The 15950-nt window shown below is 41.3% G+C and overlaps 1 protein-coding gene across 1 annotated transcript in view; it reads right to left on the bottom strand.

Moving 5' to 3' along the window:
* Positions 1–330: 330 nt before the first annotated feature.
* LOC126106188 (DNA-dependent metalloprotease SPRTN-like) overlaps positions 331–15950 on the bottom strand; it is a gene marked incomplete at its 3' end in the record, with an annotated part of 36445 nt that continues 20825 nt past the window's right edge. The window contains exons 2-4 of the mRNA XM_049912424.1: positions 12999–13210; positions 7273–7375; positions 331–579 (exon numbers count right to left, since the gene is read on the bottom strand). Of these exons, the coding sequence (XP_049768381.1) occupies positions 331–579; positions 7273–7375; positions 12999–13201 (555 nt within the window). The remainder of the gene's footprint in view (positions 580–7272; positions 7376–12998; positions 13211–15950) is intronic.

Raw genomic sequence — 15950 nt, 5'->3', positions numbered from 1 at the left:
GGGTCCTCGCAATGGAGTAGGTAACCATGCATTAGTCATGTATGGTCATTGCGGAGCCGACAGAGGACAACTGATTCCCTGCGATAGGCCTGCATGGAAGATTTCCACAATCCATGAGGATGTTGCGTTTTTCTAGCAGTGTATTTTGTGTCACAAGCTTATATCTACTTCAACAGCTGCTACCACGGACACATACGAATCAAAGTTATCAGTTCACTCACCATCTGACGAGACACAGCTACGTGTTCCTCTGGAGTACCCGTCTGGACCGTGCACCTTGCTGAAGGTGCCCCCACAGAGCAGCTGGTGGCGCACCCACCACGCGTCCCCTGGGCCCGGGGGACACCCCCTGCAGCGAGTCACTATCCCAAACCGTGGTGGCCACTTCTGGCAGGGCCCACTGCAGCGCCACCAGCGCCTCCTGAAGGGGTCCAACCCCTCGTACAGGTCGTGGTGCGGCCTGATGTTGGTCCCAGCCGCCTTGTTGATGCGTGCCATGTGCCGGCAGAATGCGGAGGTGTGCTCCTGCCTGTTTTGGTCGTTGTCGACCACGAAGAGGTAGGCGTGGATCATCTCGTGCTGCAACCGAAACGACACCTCGGCTGAAAAAGGAAACTCAGCATGCTCTAGTCTAGAAGATCTTAAATAGGAGTTGGTATCTCCAGTCTGACATCAATAGTAGTGACACGCCAATGTAAGGCTAGATAAGCATGTGCATTGATGGAAAAAATTGCAACATAATGTAGAGTGGATAGGGTGGATAGCAATGTGCGGCTATTTGCTGATGATGCTGTGGTGTACAGGAAGGTGTCGTCGTTGAGTGACTGTAGGAGGATACAAGATGACTTGGACAGGATTTATGATTGGTGTAAAGAATGGCAGCTAACTCTAAATATAGATAAATGTAAATTAATGCATATGAATAGGAAAAAGAATCCCGTAATGTTTGAATACTCCATTAGTAGTGTAGCGCTTGACACAGTCACGTCGATTAAACATTTGGGCATAACACTGCAGAGCGATATGAAGTGGGACAAGCATGTAATGGCAGTTGTCGGGAAGGCGGATAGTCGTCTTCGGTTCATTGGTAGAGTTTTGGGAAGTTGTGGTTCATCTGTAAAGGACACCGCTTATAAAACACTAATACGACCTATTCTTGAGTACTGCTCGAGCGTTTGGGATCCCTATCAGGTCGGATTGAGGGAGAACAAGGACGCAATTCAGAGACGGGCTGCTAGATTTGATCATCACGCGAGTGTTACTGAAATGCTTCAGGAACTCAGGTGGGAGTCTCTAGAGGAAAGGAGGCGTTCTGTTCGTGAATCGCTACTGAGGAAATTTACAGAACCAGCATTTGAGGCTGACTGCAGTACAATTTTACTGCCGCCAACTTACATTTCGCGGAAAGACCACAAAGATAAGAGAGATTAGGGCTCGTACAGAGGCATATAGACAGTCATTTTTCCCTTGTTCTCTTTGGGAGTGGAACAGGGAGAGAAGATGCTAGTTGTGGTACGAGGCAACATCCGCCACGCAACTTATGGTGGATTGCGGAGTATGTATGTAGATGTAGAGTAATGAAATTTCTGGTCTAGGTAACAGACTGAAGTGATTAACATTTCAAGATCACAGACCAACCTAAGTGCGAGATAAGCTATAGCAAGTGTAAAGTGGTGCTACATTAACAAGCGGTGTAATAGCCAGGATGTTGAATGCAAGCATGCAAACGTGCATGTGCGCTACTGGCCATTAAAATTGCTACACCACGAAGATGACGTGCTACAGACGCGAAATTTAACCAACAGGAAGAAGATGCTGTGATATGCAAATGATTAGCTTTTCTGAGCATTTACACAAAGTTGGCGCTGGTGGAGAAACCTACAACGTCCTGAGATGAGGGAAGTTTCCAACAGGTTTTTCATACACAAACAGCAGTTGACCGGAGTTGCCTCGTGAAACGTTGTGATGCTTCGTGTAAGGAGGAGAAATGCGTGCCATCACGTTATTTATTATTATTATTATTATTCTGGATTTACAATGTGAGTACATTTTTCCAGCACCTATTCTAGATTACAGTAAGTCACTAATTATTGTTCTCCACTCTATTTGTCCATAAATCTTCAGGAATGTTGTTCTTCCTCATTGCTGACTGAACTCCCTGTTTCCATGTATCAGGTGGTCGTCCCCTTTTTCTTCTTACAATTGGTACCCAGTCGATTATGCATTTTGGTAGCCTTTCCTGTTCCATTCGTCTGATGTGTCCATACCATTTAAGTTGTTTGTGCTCTATGAAATCAATAATTGAATTTTTACATTTCATCTTGTCTCTGATTACTTCATTTCTTATTCTTTCTCGTCTTGATATTCTTGCTGAACGTCTCCAGAAATCCATTTCTGTGGCTAATAATTTTGATTTCAGTTGCCATTTTGTTGTCCACACTTCTGAACCATATGTAATAATGCTCCTAACTATTGTTTTAAAAATCCTTATTTTGTTATCAGTTGTTATGTGTTTGTCCCAGAGAATTCCATTCAATAAAGAGATTATCATCTTTCCAGAATTTATTCTTGATCTAATTTCTTTGTCCTGTTTCCCATCATTTGTAATTTTCACACCTAAATATTTATATTCCTCAGTAGCTGTTATTGTTCCCATCCCTTCTTCTAATATTAAGTCTCCATTCACTCCACCAATTACCATGTACTTTGTTTTATTCATGTTTACATTTAGACCTGATTTTTTATATTCTTGGATCAATTTTCTGGTCATATACTCTATGTCCTCATAGTCTTGGGCTATAATCAGTTGGTCATCTGCAAATTGTAACGAGTATATTGTTCTATCATTTATTGGTATTCCCATAGCGTGACATTTTTTCTTCCAATTCTGTAAAGTTACTTCTGTATATATTTTATACAATGTAGGTGAGATACTACATCCTTGACGTGATCCTTTTGTGACTTGTAATCCATGTGATAGATATTTACCAATTTTTATTTTTGAAATAGAATTTTTATATAAATTTTGAATTGCTTTAATTATTCTTGGATTTATTCCTATTGATATTAAAGCTTTCCATAAACTGGATAAAGGCACACTATCATAGGCTTTTTCTATATCTATGAATACTAAATGTATAGGTTGTGCCCGAACCATTTTTTTTCCAATAATTTGTTGTAGGCAAAAGATATGATCAATTGTTGATCTTCCAGCTCTAAAACCTGCTTGTTCTTCAGCCTCCTTTTCTTTGTATTCTTGTTCTAACAAATATTTAATAATTCTTCCATATAATCTACTGAAGGTATTAGTCACTGTTATTCCCCTATAATTTTTACACTCATCTTTCGCTCCTTTTTTATGTATCACTGAAATATATCCTACTTTCAAATCATTTGGGACATCTTCCCCATTTAAACATCTTTCGAAAAGGTTTCTTAACAATTCCATTAATTTCTTTGTTCCTAATTTTAATAATTCTGCAGGAATACCTCCAATGCCTGTAGCCCTTCCATTCTTTAAAGATTTTATTGCAGTTTTTACTGTCTCTATTTCCAAACGGATGTAATTCTCTGCTTGTAGATCTATCATTTCATTATATTCAGAGTTTCCCAAGTATTCTTCCCTGTTTTCTGTTAATAAACTTTTAAAATATTTTTCCCAAGAGTCATGAGTAATATATTTAGTATGTGTTGTTTCTTTGGAATTCCTTCTTAAATTTTTTATAGTTTTCCATGCTTCTGTGTTTCTTTTACCACCAATATAGGATTCAATTTTTTGACATGACTTTGATAAGGGTCGGATTGTAGACTATCGCGATTGCGGTTTATCGTATCGCGACATTGCTGCTCGCGTTGGTCGAGATCCAATGACTGTTAGCAGAATATGGAATCGGTGGGTTCAGGAGAGTAATACGGAACGCCGTAATGGATCCCAACGGCCTCTTATCATTATTAGTCGAGATGACAGGCATCTTATCCGCATAGCTGTAACGAATCGTGCAGCCACGTCTCGATCCCTGAGTCAACAGATGGGGACGTTTGCAAGACGACAACTATCTGCACGAACAGTTCGACGACGTTTCCAGCAGTACGGACTATCAGCTCAGAGACTATAGCTGCGGTTACCCTTGACGCTGCATCACAGACAGTAGCGCCTGCGTTGGTGTAGTCAACGACGAACCTGGGTGCATGAATGGCAAAACGTAGTTTTTTCGGATGAATCCAGGTTCTGTTTACAGCATCATGATGCTCATATCAGTGTTTGGCAACATCACGGTGAATGCACATTGGAAGCGTGTATTCGTCATCGCCATACTGGCGTATCACCCCATAGGCGACATAAAAATGAAAAAGCTTGCATACTTTGCCTACTTTCATGTCATATGGTATAAAATATTGGGGTAACTCTTCAAGTCAAACAAAAGTTTTCAGAGTCCAAAATCTTGTAATACGTATTATTTGTGGAGTAAATTCACGGGCGTCATGTAGAAACCTCTACAAAGAACTGGGTATAATAACTACTGCCTCTCAGTATATTTACTCCTTAATGAAGTTTGTCCTAAATAATATATCTCTTCCAACAAACAGCTCAGTTCATACACACAATACCAGGAACAAAAATGATCTGCACAAGGACTTGAAAGCACTTTAGTTCAAAAAGGGGTCCACTACTCAGGAACACTCATCTTCAATAATTTGCCAGCAAACAAAAAAAAATTATTTACAAGTAAAGATCAGTTTAAAAGAAGCCTGAAAGACTAGTGGCCAACTCCTACTCCATTGACGAATTTTTTAATAGAAATAAATGATGTATGGTATATATTCATATATTAGTACAGTTATTTCAGCTCTTTTTTTTAAAAAAAAACTAACATGTTCCACATCCACGAGGATCTCCTCAGCACGGATCAATGGAACGAAAAACTAATCTCTAATCTAATCTACTTCCGCTACAAATCTCATTGTGTACACTTGCTACTAGCCAATATATCCGTCACATATCTGAATTTTCTTCATAATGACACTGAATCACACGAAGTGTATTCGTATTTGCGAATATGGACAACTATCAGCTGTATACTGGAATGGAAATTTGTGCCAGACGGGACTCGAACCCGAATTTCCCGCTCATCTGTAGCAGTCGCCTGACCATTAGGGTATCCGAACACGACTCACAGCCAAACCCAAATCTCCATATGTCGTCAACTCCTTCCCATACAGGGGAGATATTGTACTTTAAAGTCGCTTTCCCTGTTTCGGCAGATAAATACCATATTGCAGTGGCTGTGTTGTTGAGAAGTGCATGTACACATGTCCGAAACATCTTTGCATCATACCTCTGAATATCAGTATACAGGGTGATCCATTGATCGTGACCGGGCCAAGTATCTCACGAAATAAGAATCAAACGGAAAAACTACAAAGAACGAAACTCGTCTAGCTTGAAGGGGGGAACCAGATGGCGCTATGGTTGGTCCACTAGAAAGCGCTGCCATAGGTCAAACGGATATCAACTGCATTTTTTAAAATGGGCACCCCCACTTTTATTACATATTCGTGTAGTACGTATAGAAATGAATGTTTTAGTTGGACCACTTTTTTCGCTTTGTAATAGATGGTGCTGTAGTAGTCACAAACGTATAAGTACGTGGTATCAGGTAACATTCCGCCAGTGCGGGCGGTATTTGCTTCGTGATACATTACCCGTGTTAAAATGGACCGTTTACCAGTTGCGGAAAAGGTCAATATCGTGTTGAAGTATGGCTATTGTGATTCAAATGCCCAGCGGGCGTATGCTATGTATGCTGCTCGGTCTCCTGAACGACGTCATCCAAGTGTCCGGACCGTTCGCCTGATAGTTACGTTATTCAAAGAAACAGGAAGTGTTCAGGCACATGTGAAACAAATGATGATGCCCAAGTAGATGTTTTAGCTGCTGTCGCGGCTAATCCGCACATCACTATCAGACAAATTGCGCGAGAATCGGGAATCTCAAAAACGTCGGTGTCGAGAATGCTACAACAACGATTGCACCCGTACCCTATTTCTATGCACCAGGAATTGCATGGCGACGACTTTGAACGTCGTGTACAATTCTGCCACTGGGCGCAAGAGAAATTACGGACAGATTATTTTGCACGCGTTCTATTTAGCGACGAAGCGTCATTCACCAACAGCGATAACGCAAACCGGCATTATATGCACTACTGGGCAACGGAAAATCCACGATGGCTGCGACAAATGGAACATCAGCAACATCGGCGGTTTAATGTATGGTGCGGCGTTATGGGAGGAAGGATAATTGGACCCCATTTATATCGATGGCAATGTAAATGGTGCAATGTATGCTGATTTCCTAAGTAAAGTTCTACCGATGTTACTACAAGATGTTTCACTGCATGACAGAATGGCGATGTACTGCCAACATAATGGATGTCCGGCACATAGTTTGCATGGGGTTAAAGCGGTATTGAATAGCAAATTTCGTGACAGTTGGATTGGTCGTCGAAGCACCAAGCCATGGCCGGCACGTTCACCTGATCTGACGTCCCCGGATTTCTTTCTGTGGGGAAAGTTGAAGGATATTTGCTATCGTTATCCACCGACAACGGCTGACAACATGCGTCAGCGCATTGTCAATGCATATGCGAACATTACGGATGGCGAACTACTCGCTGTTGAGAGGAATGTCGTTACACGTATTGCCAAATGCATTGAGGTTGACGGACATCATTTTGAGCATTTTTTGCATTAATGTGGTATTAACAGGTAATCACGCTGTAACAGCATGCGTTCTCAGAAATGATAAGTTCACAGAGGTACATGTATCACTTTGGAACAACCGAAATAAAATGTTCAAACGTACCTACTTTCTGTATTTTAATTTAAAAACGCACCTGTTAGCAACTGTTCGTCTAAAATTCTGAGCCATATGTTTGTGACTATTACAGCGCCATCTATCACAAAGCGAAAAGTGGTCCAACTAAAAAATTCATATTTCTTTACCAACTACACGAACATGTAATAAAAATGGGGGTTCCTATTTTAAAAAAATACAGTTTATATCCGTTTGACCTATGGCAGCGCCATCTAGCTGGCCAACCATAGCGCCATCTGGTTTCCCCTTAAAGCTAGACAAGTTTTGTTCTTTGTAGATTTTTCGTTTCACGCTTATTCTGTGAGATATTTGGCCCGGTCACGATCATTGGACCAGCCTGTAGACACTGAATTAATACTACAGTCATAGTTATGATTCAATAAGTAGGTACTTACGAGCAATGTTTCGACAAGATCCTTCCTTGGTCGCCATACCAGCAAATGTTCGTTTAATCTAATGCTGCACGAACCTCCTTCAAAAGTGCAAGTACCACCACTCCTGAAGAAGATAGTTAAGAATGAATGGAAGGTGCTCATTTTGACGAACTGTAACATCAATATCTTTAAGATTCATTTAAGTACTTAAGATTCATTACATTAAGTTTTATGATGAGTAGTTTCTTTTAGGATCTACCAGGACAAGAACATATTTTTTCTATCTGTGTACCTGGCACTGACCAGGTATGTATATTCTGACCATCTACTAATACACCTCTTCCCTGTATATCTGTCCATATCCTCCCCCCCCCTCCTCCTCCTCCTCCTCCTCCTCCTCCTCCTCCTCCTCCTCCTCCTCCTCCTCCTCCTCCTCCTCCTCCTCCATTCTCTATGTCCATCTTACCTCCCTCTCCTCTCTATCTACCCTCCTATTCCGCCGCCATCCCCGCCCCCACATGTCCATCTCGTCCTTCCCATGCTACACTTTCATCCCACCCCAGTGGGATGTTTGCTGTTCTTACCTCCACAGTATTTCAAACCAAACAATAACATGAGTGCCAAGTGTGGCTGAAATAGATCCAGTATTTTAGGAGGAGACATGGAACATAGAACCATTTTTATAATTAGGATGGATGTATGGATTCTTAAACTGAGTTTTAGAACAATGAATTATTGGTCTCCGTTGATTTTTTCAAATGCCTCACAGATTGTATGCGACAAAGGTCTAGGATCAGTAATTTCATTAAGAAATGAAGGGCTTCCTATTATGGATTACTGAAGTGGACTTTACGAGAGCTATGAAATGTGGAAGCAAATTGAGAAAAACCATGTCAAACATTAGTGGTGGATCTTTATCCTATTGGTCAAAGGGTAGGAGTTATAAAAGATCGTGAAGTAAAAAACACATTTAAGAGCCCAGCACTCTGAGGTAGAGAGAGACGAACAGGGTGAAACTGCCAAAATGCCACATTTAGATATAAAGGCAGTGGCACTGCATACGAGTATTTCATATTCCTTGTTTCTCAATAACATGGCCACAAAATAAATTTTCGGCATTTGTCATTTTTCGCGCGCTGAAGACAATTTTTATCTGGTGCGAACTGTCGGCACGTGGACAGACGCGGACAATTTCACAGGTTTTTGCACTAAGGTTTTCACGTAATCGTGACGTTTAATTCCACAATCGAGAAGATCCCTTGACGCACGTATGTTGATATAAATACTTTGTCGCATTTGCAACTTCATTTTGCACATTTGGAAATTTTTCCTGAGGAAAACAGTGTACATGGCCTGGACAGCGTAACGTAAAAGAATTTGTCTTTTAAACGGAGATTACAATATAGATCAGTGTTCCAACTGCATCTACACAGGGGCGCTTTCAACTGATATGACAAACGGTTTTTAGAGCAGATGTAAGACTGGCAGTGTCCTCAAAACGTTATCCTTTTAATTCTACCAAGGCCACGATGCATCTTCAAAACTCGCATTTCCTTTACCGCGAATGAGCTTGTGGAAATGCACAGTGTTTTTCGTCATTTGTACCTTCCACAAAACGGTGTTCTTTTACTTGCATTCCCACAAAATCAGAAAAATTGTTTCTCACCTAACAATGTCTTAATCCATTCCGAATGTTCAAATTTTCGTTTCTGCACCCCATTTGCCTTAACCAAAGCTCGTTGCAGGCACGCCCCTTGACAACACTCAGCGTGCCCAGTCTTCTGACTGATTTGACGCGGCCCAGCACAAATTCCTCTCCTGTGCCAACCTCTTCATATCTGTCTTTCTCTACAGCGCGCTCTAGTGCAACGGAAGTCATCCTCTGATGCCGTAACAGATTACCTATTATTCCGTCCCTTCTTCTTGTCAGTGTTTTCCACATATTACTTTCCTCTCCGATTCTGCGCAGAACCTCTTCGTTGCTTACTTTACGATTCCCCATAATTTTCAACATTCGCCTGTAGCACTACATCTCAAATGTTTCGAGTCATATTTTTTTGGGAAGTAGCAAGGTAAAGCTGAAAACCACCGGTGCTGTGGGAAGACAGAGACATCTAGTGGTACATTGAGGTAATTCTACGAATGTAGTGCATTGTCGCAGTCACATAGCATTCGAAATAACAGTCAGCGCGGAGATTGTGCTACGTGATTGTAGGAGATTGCGAGATGCTGTTTCTTTTTACAGTGGCCGTATTGAGCAGTCCATTGTTGAAGTAAGTATATCTGAAGTTATTGTAACGTAAGCTAGAGTTCGTATTACAACTTTTATAAGTAGTTAGTGCTACTGCTTTTATGAAGGGGGTTCGAAATGAAACCACTGAGGCAGCTTTGATACAAAGTTTATTAAATTTTACGCCCATTTCTGTTTCTCATTTGGGACTGTAAATTGTTTTACTATTATGAGTCAATGGAAGTTTCAAGATGTAAGGGTGTGTCTAGGAAAAATGCGAATTTGCATACAAATGTATCACACTACATTAGTGATTGAAAACTATATCCTAGTGGTTCCAAAGTGAAATAACCATCTTAAAACAATTGACTGTTTATTTTTTGTCAGTTTCGTCATTTATTCGCTACTTACTATGATAAGGAAAGATAATTTCATGAAAAACTTTGAAATAACTTTTTTCATTGGTGGGAATTACTTATGTCCCAACTCAATCGAGAACTGCGAGAACTGACGATGTATTGATGCATGTGACTTCAGAAAACTTACTATTCGTACCGCCAATTTCGTCAGGTGATCCGTGCCTGTGAATTTAGCCGAAAGACCTTTTTTAAGGACTGATCAATGAATACCTCTGTCGATCTTTGTAATTTTTGTCAGTTTCATTATCAACTAAATCTTGTAATTGCATGTGTTGTAATGTCATTGCGTAGCATATCTGCAGTGCTACTCCAATATGTAACTTATGCGCTATTGAGAATTCTTATCCCTCTGTTGTATCAGTCCCACTCATTTGTAAAGAACTGCGACGATAGCTGACTTGTTTGCGGAAGCAGCCACTGGAGCTGTGAACTTACTTCATACCATGAACAAATAACAAAAGGTAAACAGACCTGACACCGTGATTTTCCGCGTAACTGCAGAAAGCAGTGAAGACCGAAAAACGTCGCACCGCTTTGCTAAATGAAATGTCGTGCTTTACCGAGTACTTCCGAGAAGGACCGAACAAAGCCGAGACAGAGCTAGGCTCGGCCCGCATGCAATTTGGCCCTGGGTTGGAGGAACCCAGATAAAATGTTTCTATAGGCAACTACGACACCAGCTGTTTGCGTCAGGAATAAGAAAACTTAAATGAATTGCAACACATACAGTGGCTGAAATTTTCTCAGAACTGGAAAAACCAGAACACAGTACCACTGTCGCCAGTTTCTATTCGAAAAGGCGCAAAGTATTTGAAAATAATGAATTAAATGCAGAATAGATCTTTGACTCTGCAGCAGAGTACTGACCTGACATTTTCTGAGAGATTAAAACTGCATGCTGGACAGAGGTAACAATCTGGGATCTTTACCTATCTTTACCTTCAGCAAGCAAGCGCGCTATACACTAAGCTATCCACGCACTTCTCATGACCCACCATTACAGTTTTACTCTGAGCAGTGCCTCTTCTCGTATCTTCCCGAATTCACTGACGTTCTTTTTATTTATTTATTTATTTATTTATTGTTCCGTGGGACCACATTAAGGAGAAGTCTCCATGGTCATGGAACGAGTCAATACATGAAATTATAACACGATTGTAGAAACAGATAAAATGAAATATAAGAAACATTCAGGCGACACGTCATTAGTTTAAATAAAGAAAATCAAGAAGGTAACACTGGAATTTGCTTAATTTTTTAACTCTTCCAGGAGCTCCTCGACAGAATAGAAGGAGTGAGCCATGAGGAAACTCTTCAGTTTAGACTTAAAAGCGTTTGGGCTACTGCTAAGATTTTTGAGTTCTTGTGGTAGCTTATTGAAAATGGATGCAGCAGAATACTGCACTCCTTTCTGCACAAGAGTCGAGGAAGTGCATTCCACATGTAGATTTGATTTCTGCCTAGTATTAACTGAGTGAAAGCTGCTAACTCTTCGGAATAAGCTAATATTGCTAACAGCAAACGACATTAAAGAAAATATATACTGTGAGGGCAATGTCAGAATTCCCAGACTATTGAATAGGGGTCGACAAGAGGTTCTCGAACTTACACCACACATAGCTCGAACAGCCCGTTTTTGAGCCAAAAATACCCTCTTTGAATCAGAAGAATTACCACAAAAAATAATACCATATGACATAAGCGTATGAAAGTATGCGAAGTATACTACTTTTCGTGTTGAAATGTCACTTCTTTCAGATACTGTTCTAATGGTAAATAAAGCGGCATTTAGTTTCTGAACAAGATCCTGAACATGGGCTTTCCACAACAGCTTACTATCTATCCGTACGCCTAGGAACTTGAACTGTTCCGTCTCGCTTGTAATATGCTCATTCTGTCTGATCAAAATATCGGTTCTTGTTGAATTGTGAGTTAGAAACTGTAAAAACTGAGTCTTACTGTGATGTAGCATCAAATTATTTTCCACAAGCCACAAACTTATTTCATGAACTACATTATTTGATACTGTTTCAATATTACACACAAGATCCTTCACTACCAAGCTGATGTCATCAGCAAACAGAAATATTTTTGAATCACCTGTAATACTAGAAGGCATATCGTTTATATAAATAAGAAACAGCAGTGGCCCCAGCACCGATCCTTGGGGAACGCCCCATTTAACAGTGCCCCATTGGGACTGAACATCATTACCACTCTCAATATTGCGGAGAATTACCTTCTGCTTTCTGTTCTTAAAGTAAGAGGCGAACCAATTGTAAGCTACTCCCCTTACTCCATAATGGTCCAACTTCTGCAGTAATATTTTGTGGTCAACACAGTCAAAAGCCTTCGTTAAATCAAAGAAAACACCTAACGTTCGCAACCTTTTATTTAATCCATCCAAAACCTCACAGAGAAAAGAGACTATAGCATTTTCAGTTGTTAAGCCATTTCTAAAACCAAACTGTACATTTGACAGCAAATTATGTGAATTTAAACGCTGCAGTAACCTTGTATATACAACCCTCTCGATAACTTTAGCAAACACCGATGGCATAGAAATGGGTCTAAAATTGTCAACATTATCAATGTCTCCATTTTTATAAAGTGGCTTCACTACCGAGTACTTTAATCGGTCAGGAAACCGACCACTCCTAAAGGAAAAGTTACAGATATGGCTAAGTACTGGGCTAACATACATGGAACAATACTTCAGTATTCTGCTAGATACCCCGTCATATCCATGAGAGTTCTCGGTCTTTAGTGATTTAATTTCTCCTACGTACCTTCCAGGAATAGCATTCCTGGAAGAGGGTATCAGTGAAACAGTCTAGCCACGATCTGTGGGGACTCGTCAGTAAATAATATATACACCCAAAGGAAAGGTTTTCTATTCGAATCCTTACATATGTATTTTTAATTTGAAGAAATTTTGAAGACGTTAGTGTAAGGCAGTGTAGAGAATATATTTTGACGAAGTCATCATTCGACGCTCGAGAAAATATCTAGCGAACAATACATGGTAAGATTCCCTTATGTTCTATCCGTTTCTCTCCTTCGTGCACACCAAGTCAGGTAATGAAATGGAAACTTACGAAGTCAGCCGCGAACTCCACCCTACTTCAACACCATTCAGCCGACTGTCAAAAAATCGCGAGTTGAATTGCGAGAACATTGCCTTAACGTCAGGCATTCGCTCATTGTCTTCTTCATGCGATTCGCCGAGTGGTGTCGAGTTCGTGGGTTCATACTCGTCCTTACTGCTTTCGTGTTCGTGCGATTCTTCGGACAGGCTCATCACCACAAGCTGAAATACAAAAAGCGACAGCTCCATTGGTATGCAAACGGTAATACTATTTTAATTAAGGTAACAGTTACTTTTAAAAAACCATGGTTGCGCCTGTACTGCTACAGTATATGGAAGCGAGTTGTGGACGCTGAGAGATGTGTAGCAGAAATGAGATTTCTCAGAAAAGTTGCATGTTGGAGAGGAAGACCATTTCTTATAGTTATGTGGATGTTAGCAATCAACTAAATATTCATAATACTAATGAAAATATTAAAATAAAGCATTGTGGCTACACAACAGATAAAGATTCAGAACGAGGTGGTAGTGGGACGTGCAGACGGAACAGGTCCAACTGCCTAAACCCACATCCGCACAAGGCAGCCCCTCATCAAAACAGGTCTCCAGCAGAACAATGCCACAATACCTACCTTGGCGCCGGCGGAAGCCTGGGCTGGGGGCGACTGTCTCAAGGAACGTGTCTACGCAGTGGAGTCGTAAACTGGGCATTGTGTGTAATAAAAAACTTCACAAGTTTTTGTATTTGCTGAAAGTGCAAATAGGCCAGTGAACCATTTCCCCCAGCTGCCTCTGTTGTCTAAGAAAAATCCGACGTCTGAGAAACGTTTAGAGATAGAATCTTTATTACACCTCATAGCTAGGACAACAACCAAGAGGGAATAATAAGAGTGGACGATCACGAACGAAGTGCTCATATTAATAAGGGTGTAAGACAAGGCTGTAGCCTTTCGCCCCTACTCTTCAATCTGTACATCGAGGAAGCAATGATGGAAATAAAAGAAAGGTTCAGGAGTGGAATTAAAATACAAGGTGAAAGGATATCAATGATACGATTCGCTGATGACATTGCTATCCTGAGTCAAAGTGAAGAAGAATTAAATGATCTGCTGAACGGAATGAACAGTCTAATGAGCACACAGTAAGGTTTGAGAGTAAATCGGAGAAAGACGAAGGTAATGAGAAGTAGTAGAAACGAGAACAGCGAGAAACTTAACATCAGGATTGATGGTCACGAAGTCAATGAAGTTAAGGAATTCTGCTACCTAGGCAGCAAAATAACCAATGACGGACGGAGCAAGGAGGACATCAAAAGCAGACTCGCTATGGCAAAAAAGGCATTTCTGGCCAAGAGAAGTCTACTAATATCAAATACCGGCCTTAATTTGAGGAAGAAATTTCTGAGGATGTACGTCTGGAGTACAGCATTGTATGGTAGTGAAACATGGACTGTGGGGAAAAACCGGAACAGAAGAGAATCGAAGCATTTGAGATGTGGTGCTATAGACGAATGTTACAAATTAGGTGGACTGATAAGGTAAGGAATGAGGTGGTTCTACGCAGAATCGGAGAGGAAAGGAATATGTGGAAAACACTGATAAGGAGAATGGACAGGATGATAGGACATCTGCTAAGACATGAGGGAATGACTTCCATGGTGCTAGAGGGAGCTGTAGAGGGCAAAAACTGTAGAGGAAGACAGAGATTGGAATACGTCAAGCAAATAATTGAGGACGTAGGTTGCAAGTGCTACTCTGAGATGAAGAGGTTAGCACAGGAAAGGAATTCGTGGCGGGCCGCATCAAACCAGTCAGTAGACTGATGGGGGAAAAAAAAAAGCTAGGGCTAACAACCTTCAAGGCACAGGCGATTTAGGTATTTACCCATAAGACTGTATTCGTTTGCTTGTTTCCATGGGAAGTGACACGACTTCAGAGAAAATCATCTTCCCCCTCTGAAAATTAAAAAAAGCCAGTTATTTGTCTGTTTCTTTTTTGCAGAGACACAGGTATGGCCGGCTGGATTGGTCGAGCGGTTCTAGGCGCTACAGTCTGGAACCGCGCGACCGCTACGGTTGCAGGTTCAAATCCTGCCTCGGGCGTGGATGAGTGTGATGTTAGGTTTAAGTAGTTCCAAGTTCTAGGCGACTGATGACCTCAGCAGTTAAGTCCCATAGTGCTCAGAGCAATTTGAACCATTTTTTTTGACACACGTTTCTTAACTCTTGCCCTGGTTCGACGTGAGTTTGTGCTGTCGTGTGGGAAGGGAGATTTAGCACCTCTGGAGCCCTGGGAGTGGCTCAAGATGGCGTGAAGGTGGTGTCGTTCGATAACTTTGAGCGAAAACTGAACTACTTTCTGTAGAGGTGCGAAGCACTCGTGTGCGGGATTTTGGCTTGGTAAGAAGTGTTCTGGTCGCTGCTCTGGCGTGTGCGGTTGGCTCTTGGGACCTGTCCTCACTGGCGAGTAGTTTAGACAGGGGAGCCTGTGGTGAAGTTCTTACTGTACCGACAGTGGCTTCAAACGTCTTGGACTACTCGTTTTCCGAGGGCACACTTATTCATTTTCAATTCACCAGTCTTGACGTTTGGTATCCTTGTGCGCTCTGTCGTATAAGTGAACCAAATTGGTCCGTGGTACGACCAGAAAACGGGTGTTTTGTTTTGGTTTTAGGGCGCAAAAATGCTATGGTCATTAGCGCCCGGTCCGGGACTTAAGAAACAGTAAAAACCGAAAATGGAAACCAGCAGCAATGGGAGCGAAAGTCATAAAATTGGAGAAACTAAAAACAGAAGGAAGGCTTAAAAATCCTCTACAGAAACGGGTTGGTTGTCCCCAAAAAAAGCTTCAAATGACTGACGTCATTTCACTGGCACTAATAAACTCGAGAACGCGATCGGCTGAGCGCGTGTCATCTGCTAAAATCGGCGACATATCAGGCGACAGCTGTAGACGGGAGCGTA

Source organism: Schistocerca cancellata, chromosome 10 (assembly GCF_023864275.1).
Source record: "Schistocerca cancellata isolate TAMUIC-IGC-003103 chromosome 10, iqSchCanc2.1, whole genome shotgun sequence".
Taxonomy (NCBI): Eukaryota; Metazoa; Arthropoda; class Insecta; order Orthoptera; family Acrididae; genus Schistocerca; species Schistocerca cancellata.
Note: the sequence above shows the minus strand (reverse complement) of the source record. Positions and strands in the feature narration are given on the sequence as shown.